This window comes from Suricata suricatta, chromosome 9, assembly GCF_006229205.1.
Source record: "Suricata suricatta isolate VVHF042 chromosome 9, meerkat_22Aug2017_6uvM2_HiC, whole genome shotgun sequence".
Classification (NCBI taxonomy): Eukaryota; Metazoa; Chordata; class Mammalia; order Carnivora; family Herpestidae; genus Suricata; species Suricata suricatta.
This window is the reverse complement of record NC_043708.1, coordinates 313,129-327,669: the sequence shown is the minus strand read 5'-3', so window position 1 is coordinate 327,669 and position 14,541 is coordinate 313,129. Positions and strand designations below refer to the sequence as shown.

At 61.3% G+C, this 14,541-nt stretch overlaps 1 protein-coding gene across 2 annotated transcripts in view; it reads left to right on the top strand.

Annotated features, from left to right (window-relative positions):
• Positions 1-6: 6 nt before the first annotated feature.
• The window catches only part of PACS2 (phosphofurin acidic cluster sorting protein 2), a 51,256-nt gene continuing 36,721 nt past the window's right edge, over positions 7-14,541 (top strand). For both annotated transcript variants that reach the window (XM_029953083.1, XM_029953082.1), the window contains exon 1: positions 7-111. In XM_029953083.1, coding sequence (XP_029808943.1) covers positions 56-111 — 56 coding nt within the window. In that variant the 5' untranslated portion in view covers positions 7-55. The remainder of the gene's footprint in view (positions 112-14,541) is intronic.

Sequence of the window (14,541 nt, the reverse complement as noted above, 5' to 3'; positions counted from 1 at the left end):
GCGGGGCCGCCTGGGCCTGGCCGGCGCGCCCGCCGCGCTCAACACGCCTGTGCCCATGAACCTGTTCGCCACCTGGGAGGTGGACGGCTCCAGCCCCAGCTGCGTGCCCAGGTACGCCGCCGCCCGGCCGCTTTGTTCCCGCGCGCACCTGCCGGACACCCGGGACCTGCGCCCGGGATCGCCCGCCCGGGACTGTCCATCCGGGCCCTGCGCACCGCACCGTCCCCACCCGGGACCGTCCGCCTCTCACCGTCCACTCGGGACCTGCGCCCTGGGCCATCCCTACCCAGGAGTGTCCATCCGGGACCTCGTGCTCGGGGCCGTCCCGCGAGTCCTCGCGCCTGGGGCCCCCACCCGGACAGAAGGTCCACTCGGGGTCCCCCACCCCGGGCCTCGCGTTGCGCGCCCCACTCCGGCATGCGCATTCTCTGGGAGCAACCTCTGACGCGTGGAGGGCCTCTGAGGTCCTGGCACCGCCGGGAGGGAGTGGCGCGAGTGTCGCAGGTCCCTCTGTCTTGCGAGGCTCACCTGGTTTCGCTCACAGGCAGCATCATTGCACCTGTCCACTGATGCGGCGCTCGTGCTGGAGTTGACTCAGGGTGTCTCCTCTCTCCACTGCTGTCAGATTTCCTTTTACGTGCAGCCACACTGTCAAGCCCGAGCGTCCTGGGAGTGACCCGCAGGGCACACATTGTCCAGAGGACACTTGAAGTTGAGACCATGATTGTTCTCTTTCATCCAGCACACCTTTTTATTGGTGGTCCTGGGGGCCTGGTGCTGCCTGCTCAGTCCTGCTGGCCCTTTACCTGTTAGCGCTGTGTTTCCCAGTTTACAGACACCTTCGTGTCCACAAGCAGGGCGCTGTGCATCAGGCTGTTAGTTTCGCCGTGGCGAAGGACTGCCCCCCCTTACCTCGGTGGGGAAGCAGCTGGACCCCAGTGGGAAGGTCTGGAGAGGTCTACCCACAGACCAGTGCTGTAGCCAGGTCACTCCACTCAGACTCGCAGCCTTGCTGTTTTTCTTGCCGGCTTGGCGCTCTCTTGGTTTCTTCTGGACTCCGTGGTCCCTGACGATGAAGCTCTCAGGCTGAGGGGGAGATACCGACTCGCACGGGGGTCTGTTCTGGAATAGACAGCAGGCCTGGAGGGCTGCACAGAGGAGCTCTCCCCAGGGAGATCTGGTGAGGCCCTCAGAATTGCCATCCAGACGTGGGGAGTGGAGAGTGTACTGCCGAGAGTGACCCAGCTCGTTCTGTAGGTGTAGCGGAGCGAGGTGTTGGGGATGCCAGTCTGTGGGGTTTGTCTGTCCCCTGGGGCCGCTGGGCTGGGAGCTCAGGGCTTCGGCTGTGCCGAGTGGAAATGAGGGGCCCTCTGTACACCTGCCACATCTGCATGGGGCCTCCTGCAAGATGCAGTGACCCTGTGAGACCTGAGGGTCAGTGTTCGCCAGGGCTGGGGGCCAAGGACTGCAGACCCCCCTGCTAGCCTCCCCTCGGGAAGGTCTCTGGGCCTTTCGGCCAAGCTCAGGGGTGTCTCCTCACCCTTTGCCATCTTGGCATTTGCCCCAGGGTCGAGCCCCGCAGCCAGGGGTTGTTATGGGCAGCTCTTCCCCCACTGTGTCTGTCTGTCCCTCTCTGCACGGTCACTACCGCCACCAACCCTTAGATCTCTCAGGCTGGCTGCCTTCTGTCAGTGCCTCCCTGACAGAGTGCAGAGCGTTGCCTCCGTTTGCCGCACCTCTCTAGCAGTTTCCTGGGGCTCCCCAAAAGACCACTGAAGTTTAACTGGAGGGAGGGGGGGAGGTTGCAGGAGAGGCCAGGAGGGTAGGAGCTGGATTTAGGGGCTTTGCAGCGCCTTGTGGAGCTAGTCTGGGAAGCCCAATCTGGTGAGTGTCAGGGGAGGGTGGGGGGTGTGCGGAAGGGGAGGGGTGGCGCGGGGCAGTGCTCTTTGGGGCGAGCACACCAGCCGGCAGGAGAGGCAGGCAGAATTCGTGGATCGAACATAGGGAACATTGGTTATAGCACGCACCCCCTACCTGTCCTGGTGAGGGTGGCCCCTCCCCAGAGGTGGTGCCGCCCCCTGCCGCTGCCCCTGCACTCGGCTGTTCTTGGAGTGTAAACCAGGTCGTATTTCTGTTTACTTGCATGTCCTGCTTTCCCCTAGTCTTTAAGTTTCTGACTGACGTTGTACTCGTGTCCTCATCCGTGCAAGATGACAGCGTGGGTTTCTGCTCTTCGGGGACCTTTGGTCTGCTTCCAGGTTTGGGCCGGTTTCGAACGAAGTGCTGCTGTTGGCGTTGAGTCCCCGTCCCGTGCACGTGTGTCTCTGGGCGGCCAGGCCTCCACGGCAAGCACGTGCCCGTAGTAGGGTTTGGGGGTGCCGGTGCTGCTGCCAGGCAGCTTCCGGGGCGTCTGTGCCAGCTCCAGCCCCCAGCGGCAGGCAGGAGCGTCCCCGCTGCTCCACATTCTTGCCAACACTTTGCCTGACTTTTAATTTTTGCCACTCCAGTGGGTGTGAAACGGTCTTGTGGTTTTAATTTGGATTCCTCTGATGACTGCTGTAGGCCATTTGCACTTCCTCTGCTGCTAAACTGAAGGACACTTCTTTTGCCAAATTTTCTTTCTTCTTCTTATTTTTATTTTGTCCCCCCTTGAGCCTGGGCAGTTTCTTGAGGGGACAGTAATCCTTCCCCGGCCACATGTGTTAGGACTGTCTTCTTTGGCGGTCTGCCAGGTCTGGGCACCTGCCCTTCCTGGTCATGGTCGAAGCCCCCTGCTCCCCCTGGGCTCCTGCGAGGGGCCAGGCTGTAACTCCAGGGAGGCCCGACTTCACCAGTTTCCTCCGTGCACTCCCTGGTGACCATCGGTGGTGCCCGACCGTGTCTGCCCTTCCCTGCTGCCACTGCTGGGGTTCCACAGGCGCCCCCCTCCCCCGACCTCAGCAGGTTCTGGTCACTTTACACCCTTGCGTGCTCCATTTATTTTTTCTTTCCTGTTGGGGTTTATTGATTAACTTTTAAATTTTGAGACTGGTCATGCCCCCCTCTCTTATCGTCTGCTCCGATCTCCACTTCTACGAACCCCTGGTTCGCATCCTTGGCCCGTTTCAGGGACCGCGTTGTGGTTTGGTCTGCTCGGGGGAGGGTGAAGGGTCGTCCTCCTGGCAAGGGACGTTTGGCGGCTGTGTGTCTGTTGGCCACAGCCTAGTAGGACTGAGCAGCCGCTGTGCACCTGCAGGCCAGCCCCTCGTTCTGGGGGTCCCCCGAGGCAGGGCCAGGCAAGCGTGTGGCTCTTGTGCTCACCCACACCCAGTCCGCGTCCACAGCTCCTTCCTCTGGGTGCTGGGTATCCCGTGGGAGGAAGAAGGAACGCTTTGTCTACACCTGCCCTGTCAGTGGGCATGTGGGTTGTTTCCAGCGTGAAGCGCTTGGGGTCAAAGGTGCTGTGGCCATTTGGGGGCAGGGCTCACTTCTCCTTGGTGACAACTGGCCACAGTTTCAGAAGAAACTGCCAGTTTTCTGAAGTGGTGGCACCGTCTGCAACTGCCACCGGCCATCCTGTGTTACATTGTCTTGTGACTTCTAGCCCTTCGGACAGCTAGGTGCTGGCTCCTCCGAGGTTTTATTCTGGACTTACTGTGCGTGGATGAATATAACCAAACAGCTTTTTAAAAAGTAAGAGCATCATCTGATTCTCCTTGACTCGTTGTGGTCCATCACGTGGTGTAAATGCATTTTTTAGGATCAAACTAACCTTCGGTTCATGGAAGAGTTCCAGCCTGGTCATGCAGCGTCACCCTCCGCGCCCGGTGGCGGGTTTAGCCAATCAGATTTCGTTTAGGTTTTGTGCGTGTGTGTGTGTGTGTGTGTGTGTGTGCACTCACCCAGATTCTGATGCCAAGATACTTTGTAGAACGCGCTTCCGAGTGCGCCTCCTTTGGCTGTGCCAGGCCGGCGCTTCCACACATCGGGGCGCCTGCGGGAAGCCCCCCCCCCGACAGGAAGCTGGGTGTGGGATCGCTCCACGGGCAAGTGGCTTCCATAGCTGCGGATGCTTTCCCTCTGCGGTCCGTGTTTTAAAATATGTTTTCCTGAGAATTTGTCCATTTTGTCCAGATTTTTGAGTTTATTGGCATATAGTTGTTCATAACCTTCTCTTGTTTTTATTTTTTAAGTGCTGTCCCCTGGGGTCGTCACGCCGTCTGCGCAGGTGGACGAGCACCCTCGCCTCTGCCCCCCCGCGGGCTCAGCAGATGCGTCCCGGGCCTTTATTTACTGCCACGCACGCACCTCCAGCTTGCTCTGCTGCTCGTGTAATGTCTTCAGCCAGACTCGGCTCCTCCTTTTCTGTTTCCTCTCACGGAAGCATTGGTACCTAGGAAATCGGCTGCACCTCACAGTCTTTTGTGCAGAGTGTTCCATTTAAAATATCTTCTTATGTATTTTTCATGATTCTTTCTGTAACCTGTCGGGATATTTCCAAGTTTCTTAATATGCAAACATAGGGGTTTTCTTCCTAGTTAGATTTCCGTGATGCAATCCATCTCTCTTCTGCCCAGTGTTCTTTTCTGACCTAGTTGTGTTGTGGTCAGAGAGTGGTCAATATGACACCAGGTCCTTAACATTTTTTGTGACTTGCCTTATGGCTCAGTTTGGGGTCAGTTTTCATACATGCTCTGTTTGTACCGAAAAGGAATGTGTCTCTGGCGGTTGACGACGTTTGATGTCTTTCCACGCATATCAAGTTGGTTCACTGCCGGCGTTAGATCTGTTCCCTTTTTCATGTACTGGAAAAGCGTGTTAAGATCTTCTGATGGTGGATTGATCTGTTTCTCTTGGAGTTGTGTCAACTTAGCTGGTAGGCATAGACGTGTTTGGGTTAGGACACCTTCCAGGGGTTTTGAACCTTGAGCACATATGGCTCTATCTGGGAACGCTTTCTGTCTGAACGTGGCCTTTGGTGACAAGCTGCCTCTGAGCTTCTAGAGGGCACTTACCTGTTGTTTACTTTTCCACCTTTCTTTAGACTTTCCTGTGTCCTTGCACGTGAGGCGTGTCTTTGCTTATTCGGCATGGGTCTAGTTTTTGTTCACTCTGAGAACCTTTATTTTTTAACTAGAACATTCAGTCTGTTGTCATTTGTCTGAACTATTGACATTTGGGTTTGCGTCTACCTTTTTATTTTTTTGTGCTTATCAGTTTTTTATTTTTTGTGTTTGTTTTCTCTTTGGTCTTATTGTACCGTTTTCTTTTTTTTTCTTTTTTCTGTTTCTCCATCATATGTTAGTTTGAAACTTACCACTATTTCTGTCTCCTAGTGGTTACCGTGTACATTGTAATTTCTATACTGGCTGTATTTTCAAGTTACTTTATCTTATTCTGCTCCTGACCGACGCAAGGACGGACCTGACGGCATGTTCTTTGACTGAACCCTCTCACGCTCACACGCTCTCGTCTGGTGCACGTAGCGGTCCTGGTCAGCCCAGGAGGGATGGTTCTGCTAACAGCTGGCCCACCTCAAACTCACTGCTTCCTTTCCTTCATTCTTCTGGTGACTCAGGACCTGGAATTGTTCTCCTCCTCTTTGTGTCTGAAAATACATCTTTAGAATTTTCCTTAGTGAGGTTGTGTTGATAACGAATTGTTCTTTCTGTGTATCTGGAAACAGTTACCCTTTCTGAAGGGTGTCCTGCAGGTGTGGACGTGCAGGTGGCATTGTCCCCCTGTGTGCAGGTGTCCTATGGGTGTGGACGTGCAGGTGGCATCGCCCCGCCCACATGTGCAGGTGTCCTATGGGTGTGGACGTGCAGGTGGCATCACCCTCCCATGTGCAGGTGTCCTGCGGGTGTGGACGTGCAGGTGGTATCGCCCCCCCCTACGTGTGCAGGTGTCCTGCAGGTGTGGACGTGCAGGTGGCATCGCCCCCACCACATGTGCAGGTGTCCCGCGGGTATGGACATGCAGGTGGCATCACCCCCTCCCCATGTCCAGGTGTCCTGTGGGTGTGGACATGCAGGTGGCATCGCCCCCCCCCATGTGTGCAGGTGTCCTGCAGGTGTGGACGTGCAGGTGGCATTTCCCCTCTGCACATGGAGGGCACATCTTCCTGACCTGTGCTCAGTTTTGCTATTGAGAAGTCAGCTGTCAGTCAAGTGAGACTCATTTGAAGGTCCATCCCCCCTGGTGGCTCTGTGATCACCTCTTTGCCTCTGGGTGTGGCTTTCTCCCAACACTGCCTGATTAAGGTTGGGGCTCTCCTACTCTGTGGCTTGGTGGTTTTGACGAGTTCCGTAAAGTGCCAGCTGCTCTTGCTTTGGTAGCTGCCTGTCTGCGGTGTCCTGCTCGCCTCTGGAGCCCCGTCTGGATGTGTGACAGCTCATCCCACTTGTGGCCATGGACACCACCACCAGACAGGGTTTGCGTGTCCCCATGATGGTTGCTGGTTCTCAGCTCTTCCTTCTACTGGCCGGCCAGTGGGGACCGCACTGTGTCCCGGCCAGGGCTCGGCATGGACGGGGAGTGGCTACTTGGTGAGGCTCCCAGAGGCTCCCAGCGCCGAATGGAGGTGCTCTGCTCACGACTGTGGGTTTTGTTTCGAGTGTGCGGACATGTGCTGGGGGAGCGGCCTGGGCCGGGTGCCGGGCCACACCGGCGGTGCACCTGGCTGGTGGCAGGGGCTGGGCGGGTGTGTGCACGGGTGGAGGTGGGGCTGGGTTGCTTGCAGCGTCTGAATGATGAAGTCTGCTCCGAGGGGAGACCGGGAGGCCGGCATTCCCTGGCCCGTGGGCTGGCAGCTGTCAGGGAGCACTCGGGCATTCCGTGCCCCTCGCCGCAGCCCACCCGGGCGTGTGCCGGGCCGTGCTCTGCCTCCCGTGCTTCCCGTGCAGAGTTGGCTTTTGTGCGGCGTGAGGCAGCTGCCTCAGAGCACCTCACAGCTGCCTCGCTAGGGCAGGCGTGTGGCCTCACATGATGCTGAGGGGGGACCCTTCCGGAAGCAGCTCTCTCCTGTTCCTGCCCCACATGCTGCTGTTCCATCCGGCGGGTTGGATGAGGTAGGGTATCCGTGGGGGTGGGGAGACCCCTCCGGAGAGTGGCTGTAGAATCAGAAACGTGATTGGTCTTTTTAACCCTGTGATGGGTCAGATCTCGAGGGTCTGTCAGGACTCAGGTGGCATGTGGCCCGGCCAGAGTGACCCATAACGGAGATGCAGGCAGGCAGGGTGGGGGGCGCAGTGTGCACCCAGAGCCCATGGGTCACACGTGCCCTCCCCTCGGTCACAGCCTGGTGTCCTCCAGCATCGCGGTGGCCCCAGGCCGCTGTGCTGGGAACCGGCACATCCGTGAGCCCTGCTGGTGGCAGAATTTGGACTCAGGGCAGAGGGTGGCACGTGTGTGGAACTGTGGCCCACACCTGCCCCTTGTCGGCTCCCACGATCGCTAGGCAGCCTTGCAGTGGAAAGTCAGCCCTGAAGGCAGTGTGGGCGTGTATTTAGAGTCCCAGCTCCCGTCCGCCCTGCAGGTGCCTCTGTCACGGTGACTGTACCAGAGCCGCCCCGTCTCAACTGACACCTGGTAATAGCGCCCTGTTGGTAAGCGTCTCCGGCCCGCACTGGCCCCGTCTCCCTCTGGAGGAAGGCCGGGTTCTGTGCTGTGCACTTTGACAGGTGGGGAGGCGGACGTGCAGAGCCCAGTCGCTGCTGGCCTGGCGGTTCGTGCCCTGTGGCGTCGGGGCTGCGGCCCCAGGGCTCCTGCTGCTCTGGCCAGGGTGGGTCACCTGTGAGCACGTCTGGTAAACGTTGGCATCCGCACCCCAAGGGCAGGAACGATGGTGGGCGGCACCAGGGAGTGGGCACAGGTAGCACCCAGCCATGGTGCCGAGACCCTGTGGGCACTGTTGTCCCCGTGGTGGGGGAGGCGGGGTCGGGAGCCAGGACAAGAGGTGGGCACGGAGGGTCAGGCCGAGGAGGGGTCCGGGTTCTGGGCCTCCCCTCTGAGCTGGGTTGTGCTCCTGGCAGCAAGGGAGGTGCCTCGAGGGTCTCATGGCCGCTGCCAGCTGGCTCCGTGCCTGCGTTCCACGTGGCGACACTGCTGCTCCCACATGCACCCCTCGTGGGGTCTGTGGTGAGCAGCGTGGCCCAGGCGTCTGTCCGCACTGCCACCCTTTGCCCTCTGTGTGGGCGGACTCCTGCTGGCAGGGGGTTTAGCCCCTGTCTTTGCTCCCTTCCCCTGTAGGCCCCGCCCCCCCACGGTCCTCATCCCCCTGACCAGGCGCTCATCCCCCCCAGTCCCTCATCCCCCCCCAGGCCCTTGTCCCCTCCCACCAGGCCCTCATCCCCCCCCAGGCCCTTGTCCCCTCCCACCAGGCCCTCATCCCCCACCAGGCCCTTGTCCCCTCCCACCAGGCCCTTGTCCCCTGCCACCAGGCAGGCCCCGTCCCCCGACCAGGCCCTCAGCCCCCTGCCCCCACCAGGCCCGGCTCTGCCCTGCAAGGGCTGTACCATCTCCATCTGTGTGGCACCCGCCTGCTTCCTGTCCCCGGTTGCTCAGTTCAGTGTGTAGGGCACACGTTGTCCCCACTGGGACAGTGGCGGCGCCCCCCAGGCAGGCCGTCGGTGACCTCTGGGGTGGCCTCTGCGAGGCAGAGCTTCAAACTGTGGACGGCTGGGGCACCTGCATCTTCCACTACGTTGTTTTTCCAGATATTTTTTTATTCAAATTTATTTACCAGGGTTTTTCGTGTAATTTGAGTCTCACTTCGCAGTGGGGCTGGCTGACCCTGCGCCCCTGAGGTCATTTCTCTGATTGCACCCAGGCCAGCAAGCCCCCTTGCCCCCGCCACCCCGGCCTCAAGCGCGCTCTTGAGCGGCAGCGGCCGCCGCGTGCAGGACGCTCAGCCGGTGCCCCGGGCCTCGCGCTCCGGAGATCAGCAGGGAGCGGTCTCAGCGCTCACACCCGAATCCCTGCCCACCTGGGAGGGGACTCGCGCGTCCCCAGGGCCCGACTCTGGTGCCCAGCTCCTTGTTCTCTGGGGTCCCCGTGGGGGCCCTAGGCCATTGCAGCCGGTCCTCTGAGAGCATGCGGGCTCTGGCTGGATCCCAGCTTAGGCTTTATCCAGTGGCAGGGTAACCGGACGGTCATTACTCCCCAGGACAGGCCGGCACACCCCCTCCTCCGGTTGGTTCTGGCAGGAAATGTGCGGGCGAGGACTGTTTACAAACACAGCCCTGGCCCCATGGAGCAGCAGGGGCAGGGTGGCGAACTCGTTTGTGGGTGTGGGACCCCCGAGAGAGGCGTGAGCAGGGGCCTGCTCGGGGTGAGCCCACGGGAGGGAGGGAAAACGATGGGGCTTCCCGGGGCAGAAGGGGCATGGCGGGGGGTCACGGGCTATGCACATGCGGGGGCCACGGGTCCTGGCTCCCTGCCGGCCACTTGGCTCCCAGGCTGTGCCGTGACCACGGAGTCCGCCTTCCTGGTCTGTGCTCAGCGTTATGGGCACTCCAGCTGAGGGAGGGGCCCTGCTGGGATCCCCGGTGAACAGACATGAGGCTGAGACCTTGGGGTCTGGGTGGTGGCATCTGACGCCTCTACCTCCCACTTGCCTGGGTGTTCCGGGGAAGATGGGCCAGACCCATCTGTGGGTTCTAGAAAGCCACCTGGACCCTGGCAGGTTATCGAAGGCTCCAGATGTGTGCTTTTCGTGTCTGAGGTCTGGAGCAGGACTGACAGCTGAGCTCCCGGAAGGTCGCCGGTGGCATTGATCTCAGCATAAAAGCCTCGTGCAGGCAGCAGACCAGCCATAGGGCCACGGTGGAGGTTCCCCGGGAGAAGCTGGTGTGGACAGCCCGCGCCCCCGCCCAGCAGTGAGGCCCCACCGGGCCGTCCTCTGCCTTCTTTTGATCCAACAGAGGGTGACCACACCTGTTTTCCTCTTTCCTAATTTGCCTCTTGGGGGATTGATTCCCGTCCCCCAGGACACGCAGCCGGCAGGGGGCAGGCGGCCCCATGGGCAGGCGGCCATTCCATCCTGTGCCCCCACGGCACAGAGGCCCGCCAGGGAGGGGACAGCTGTGTCGTCAGCCACCGCCATGGGGGACGCAGGGAACTGCTGGCCTGGCCTCACGGTCACTTGAAAGCCGCAGTGTGCGCATGTGCCGTCCCCGAGACAGGAGACCCGGGCGGCGTCTTCAGGCAGAGGAGGCCCGGCCGGTGGGTGAGAAGATACCACCCCGCAGACCTTCGTGGTCGGGCCCCACCGCCTGTCCGCTCTCGGGGCGCACACTGGGCAGCGATGTGCTCTTTGTGTCGGGAACAAACAGAAAACGTGTCTGCGGGGACTGGTTTAGAGAGAGCTCCCGGTGATTTGCTCCGGCTGGGGGTTTTCCGGTTTCCTTCAAGAGGAGGGGGAGGACGAGGTCCCTTCTCCCGAGAGCGTGGCCTGGCCTGGCCACCCAGCGAGAAAGGCAGGCCGACCCCTCCACCTGGAGCCCCACAGCTGGGGAGCCCACTGTAAGCTCACCCCCAGGCCATGGAGCCCAGAGCCGCAGGGCCGCAGGGCACCGGGAAGCCTGGGCGAAGCCGGGGCGGGCGTCCTGGTCCTCGGGGGCTGTGCGCTCTAGTGCAGAGGCCCTGGGCCCCCCACCGGCCCCAGCCCAGCCCCTGCTCCCTCCGTCCCGCCCGCTCCGGGCGCCCAGCTTGGCATTCCCCTCGTCATCTGAGATTTGTTCCGCGGCAGCTGTTGCCTTTCCTGCCTGGACAAGAAGCCCCTGGAACCAGGCCCGGCCTGCGGCCCCCTCCCTGCGGCCTCGTGGGCACCGGCTGGCTGAGTCTTGTGGAGAGGACTCGGGCTGGGGAGAGGTGGTCCAGAAGCCCCAGGAGAGTCTCGGGGGTGGGGTCCTGAGTGTCCTGGGAAGGGGTTGCTGAAGTGTAAGCAGCCAGAGGGCCACTGGAAATGGGAAAGCCCGGAAAATGTCATGGGGCCCAGCGCTCCCCCCAGACCCCAGGTGACAAGCGACTGGCGGGTCCGCACAGGCTGCTTCCTCTGTACGTGGAGCCGGTCTCCAGCTGCCAGGCACAGCGGGGCGTCTGCAGCCGGGATGAGTGCCCACCTGCACCTGCATCTACCTCACGCCGGCTCCACGCAGTGCCCCGCCCTGCCCCTTCCTTTTCGGGGTCTCGCGGCCCCTCCCGAGAGGCCAGGCCCCCCTGAGCCATGCACCTGATCCCATGTGATAGCACCTTCTTGGCTCTTTCATCCCAGCCACCCAGCGAGCTGTGGGCACGACTCTGGCTTGGCATGGGTAGCTGGAGGTCCCGAGCAGTCACTGCTGTGCCCACAGAGGGTGGTGGGCAGTGGCCGAACCTGCAGGCCAGTCCGCCTGACTGTTGGCCTGACTTTGGTGTGACCCTGCCCCTCATTTGGTGGGGTCCCTGGCAAATCTGAGGTGGTCTCTCCCAGACGGGCCTGAGGGCAGGGGTGTGGCTGAGAAGAGGGGCCTTGCACTCACTGTCAGGAAGGTGAGAACCTCCCGGTAAGCCTGAGGCTCGAGACCAAGGAGGCTGCTACTGGGAGATGTGTGAGCACAGACCCCTTGTTGGGACCATCTAGGAGTTTCTCTGGCTGAGGCTGAGCCTGCTGGGGGGTGGCCAGGAGAGAGTGGGAGACGTGGGCACTGTCTGGGAGGGGGGGGCTGGAGGGAACTTGGGTCCATGTCTGTCTGTGTGCCTTGATTGGGAGGAAGGAGGTGAGGGGTACGTGCCCGGGGGAGCAGGTGGCCGTACCCCCAGGAGAGCAAGTGTCAGAGCCAGGGGGGTGGTGACGCAGGGGTCCAGAGAGGGGAGCGCAGACCTGGGAGCGCCAGAGCCACACGTCCTTGTCACGCACCTGGGTGGGCAGTCGGTGGCCACGGCCAGCATCTCAGGTGCAGAGCTGCTGACCAAGTGGGTGTTCGCAGGAGGGACTAGTGGGGAGGGGACCCCGGCACCAGCGGAAGCAGCGCGTGGTCCGTGTGGTGCCAGGAGCCTCATGGCTCCCGGGGTGGACGCAGCCCGGGTGGGCTGCAGGTGTGAGAAGCTCACGGCGGGTTTGTGAGAGGGGGGTGGACAGGGCTCCCTGGAGATTTCGTCTCCTGTCCTTTCCCAGCTGGGGCCAGCTGGCCCCCTTCCCAGATCACCGCCCCCCGGGCCATACCTCCTGCCGCCCTGCGCAGGTGGTCGGGGCATGGCCGGGGCGGCCTCGGCTCAGCTCCCTGGTGACAGACCCCTTGTCATTTCTGTCCTCTGTGCTCGAATCCCGCTGCCTTGAGCACCTCCTGGCCCCCGTGTCTGCCCAGCCCTGCCCTGCCCTGCCCGGGAGGTCAGCTCTTACACACAGACCCGCTTCTGCCCGGCAGGCTGGCACTTCTGTGGCACCTGCTACACTTGCTCTTTTGTCATGCTTTTTTTTCCTTTGCTTTTTTGGTCATTTTTTTTCCTGGGAAACCGATCAAGATTGATTTGCCTTCGTTTATTAATTAGTCTCTCTAGGAAAGGTTTCTGTTCGTTTATCTGTTACTGGCTTGTGCAGCCCTTGAAGGCAAAGCTGCCCTCTCCCTGCTGCCCTGGCCCCAGGCCCTGCGAGCACAGTGCCCACAGCCACAGGGGACAGCCTGGCCTCTGCCCGCCCTCCCCGGGGCCCTCAGACGCATGTCTTCTTGCCTCTGCAGCGATTTTGAGAAGTTGGGGAGAAGCCTGCTCCAGGTTCCCTGTGGGGAGTGCGTTCTCGCTGGCTGCTTGGAAGGGCCTCCTGTGGGTCTGGCGTGCACACGGTGGGAGTCCACATCAGCGTCACTGCTGTCCTCCTCGTCCAAGGTCTGGCCAGCCGGCTCCCCTGGGACGGACCCCCCCGGCCCTGTTGGTGGTGGGGGGGAGCAGTCCTGGGACTTCCTCGGTGGAGGCCTCTCTCCAGGATGCCATGGCACAAGTGGAGCAGTGCCCGTGAGGGTCCTAGCCTGGCAGCCTGGGGTCCGTCCGCCCGGGCCGCACCGTCCAGTCCCACCTCCTGCCACCATGATGCTTGAGGGGGGGCAGGGTTCACATGAATTCTGGAGGAAACAAAATTTAGCGTATAACACCCACAGCAGGCCTCCTCTGACCCCTCCCCAGACAGTACCTGCGGGCGGCCTGTGGCTGCTTGTCTGCCTGGACCTGGGGCCCAGCAGAGCCCAGTGTTGGGGGTGCAGGGGGGATGTGTGCCGGCTGGGGCTCCAGGTGGGAGCGCCCACTGAACCCGGGGCTCTGCTGGGCTGGGGCCCTCGAGGACCCCCTCGTATAAGGCGTCAGAGATGCCGGGACCACACCAGCCCCTTCACCTCGCGACTTCAGCCCCACCCCCACCCTACCCCCTCTGGGCTCCCATGCCTCCCTTCACCTCTGGGAGGTCAGACCGCCCTGAGTGCGTTGTTATTTTTTTTTTCTTTAACATTTATTTATTTTTGAGAGACAGAGTATGAATGGGGGAGGGTCACAGAGAGAAACACAGAATCGAAGCAGGCTCCAGCCTCTGAGCTGTCAGCACAGAGCCTGATGTGGGGCTCAAACTCACAAACTGAGGTCATGATCTGAGCTGAAATCGGATGCTTAACCAACTGAGCCACTCAGGTGCCCACGCATTGTTGTTATTGGAGCAGGGCTGGTTCTGTCCCTCCACTGGGCCTGCCTGTGGGGGGGGGGGCAGCCTGTGACACAGTGTGGCCAGTGTGGCAGCCCATCACTGAGGGCGGTCCTGCCCAACATGGGGTGCTTGCTGTCCCCAGAGAGAAGGTTCTGGCTCCTTTCTGGGTTGACCTAGGGACATGCATGGGGAGGCCGGGCTGGGGGTGAGCCCCTGTGAAGCCAGATGCTGAAGGAGCTGGAGAGCGAGGCTGACCCCTTCCAGGCTCCCCACCAAGTGTGCCCACAGCTCTCTCTGCCCTTGTCAGGGAGGGGCAGGAAATGGGTAGATTTTGGCCAGAGAAAGGCCTGCAACTTGGCCCTGTAGCAGGCCTTAGGGCTGGCAGCCAACTGAGCGTCCCCTGCCTGGAGCAGGGCCACCCAGGACCATCATTGTGTCCCTGAAGTCCAGCCTGCAAGCCCCTCAAGAAGGACACATAGCTTGACCGAGGTGCTCCAGGGGCTCCCAGCCTGCTGTCCCTACCTCATCTGTTAACGTGAAGGCCTCAGCAGGCAGGAAGGACACCGCCGGGCAGGGCCTCACCATGTGGGTGTCCCCTCGTGCTGGCGCTGCGGCAGGAGGACGAGGGGCTGAGGGCGACCTCTGGGGCATTCGGGTCACCCGGGGGGAGGACACAGGCCCAGGAGACCTCCCCAAACCTGGTTCCAGAGCATGCGTTGGCCAACAGCCAATGCCCGTGTGTAACACGGTCGTGTTGCTGGCTGGCTGGAGCTTCCGGGCTCCCGGGCCCCCTTGAAGTTCTCCCCGACAGACACACAGTGCTCCCTGCGGGCGCCCAGCTCCTCCCTGTTGGGGGCCACACTGGCCTCCGACAGCAACACCTCCCTTGGGGTCTG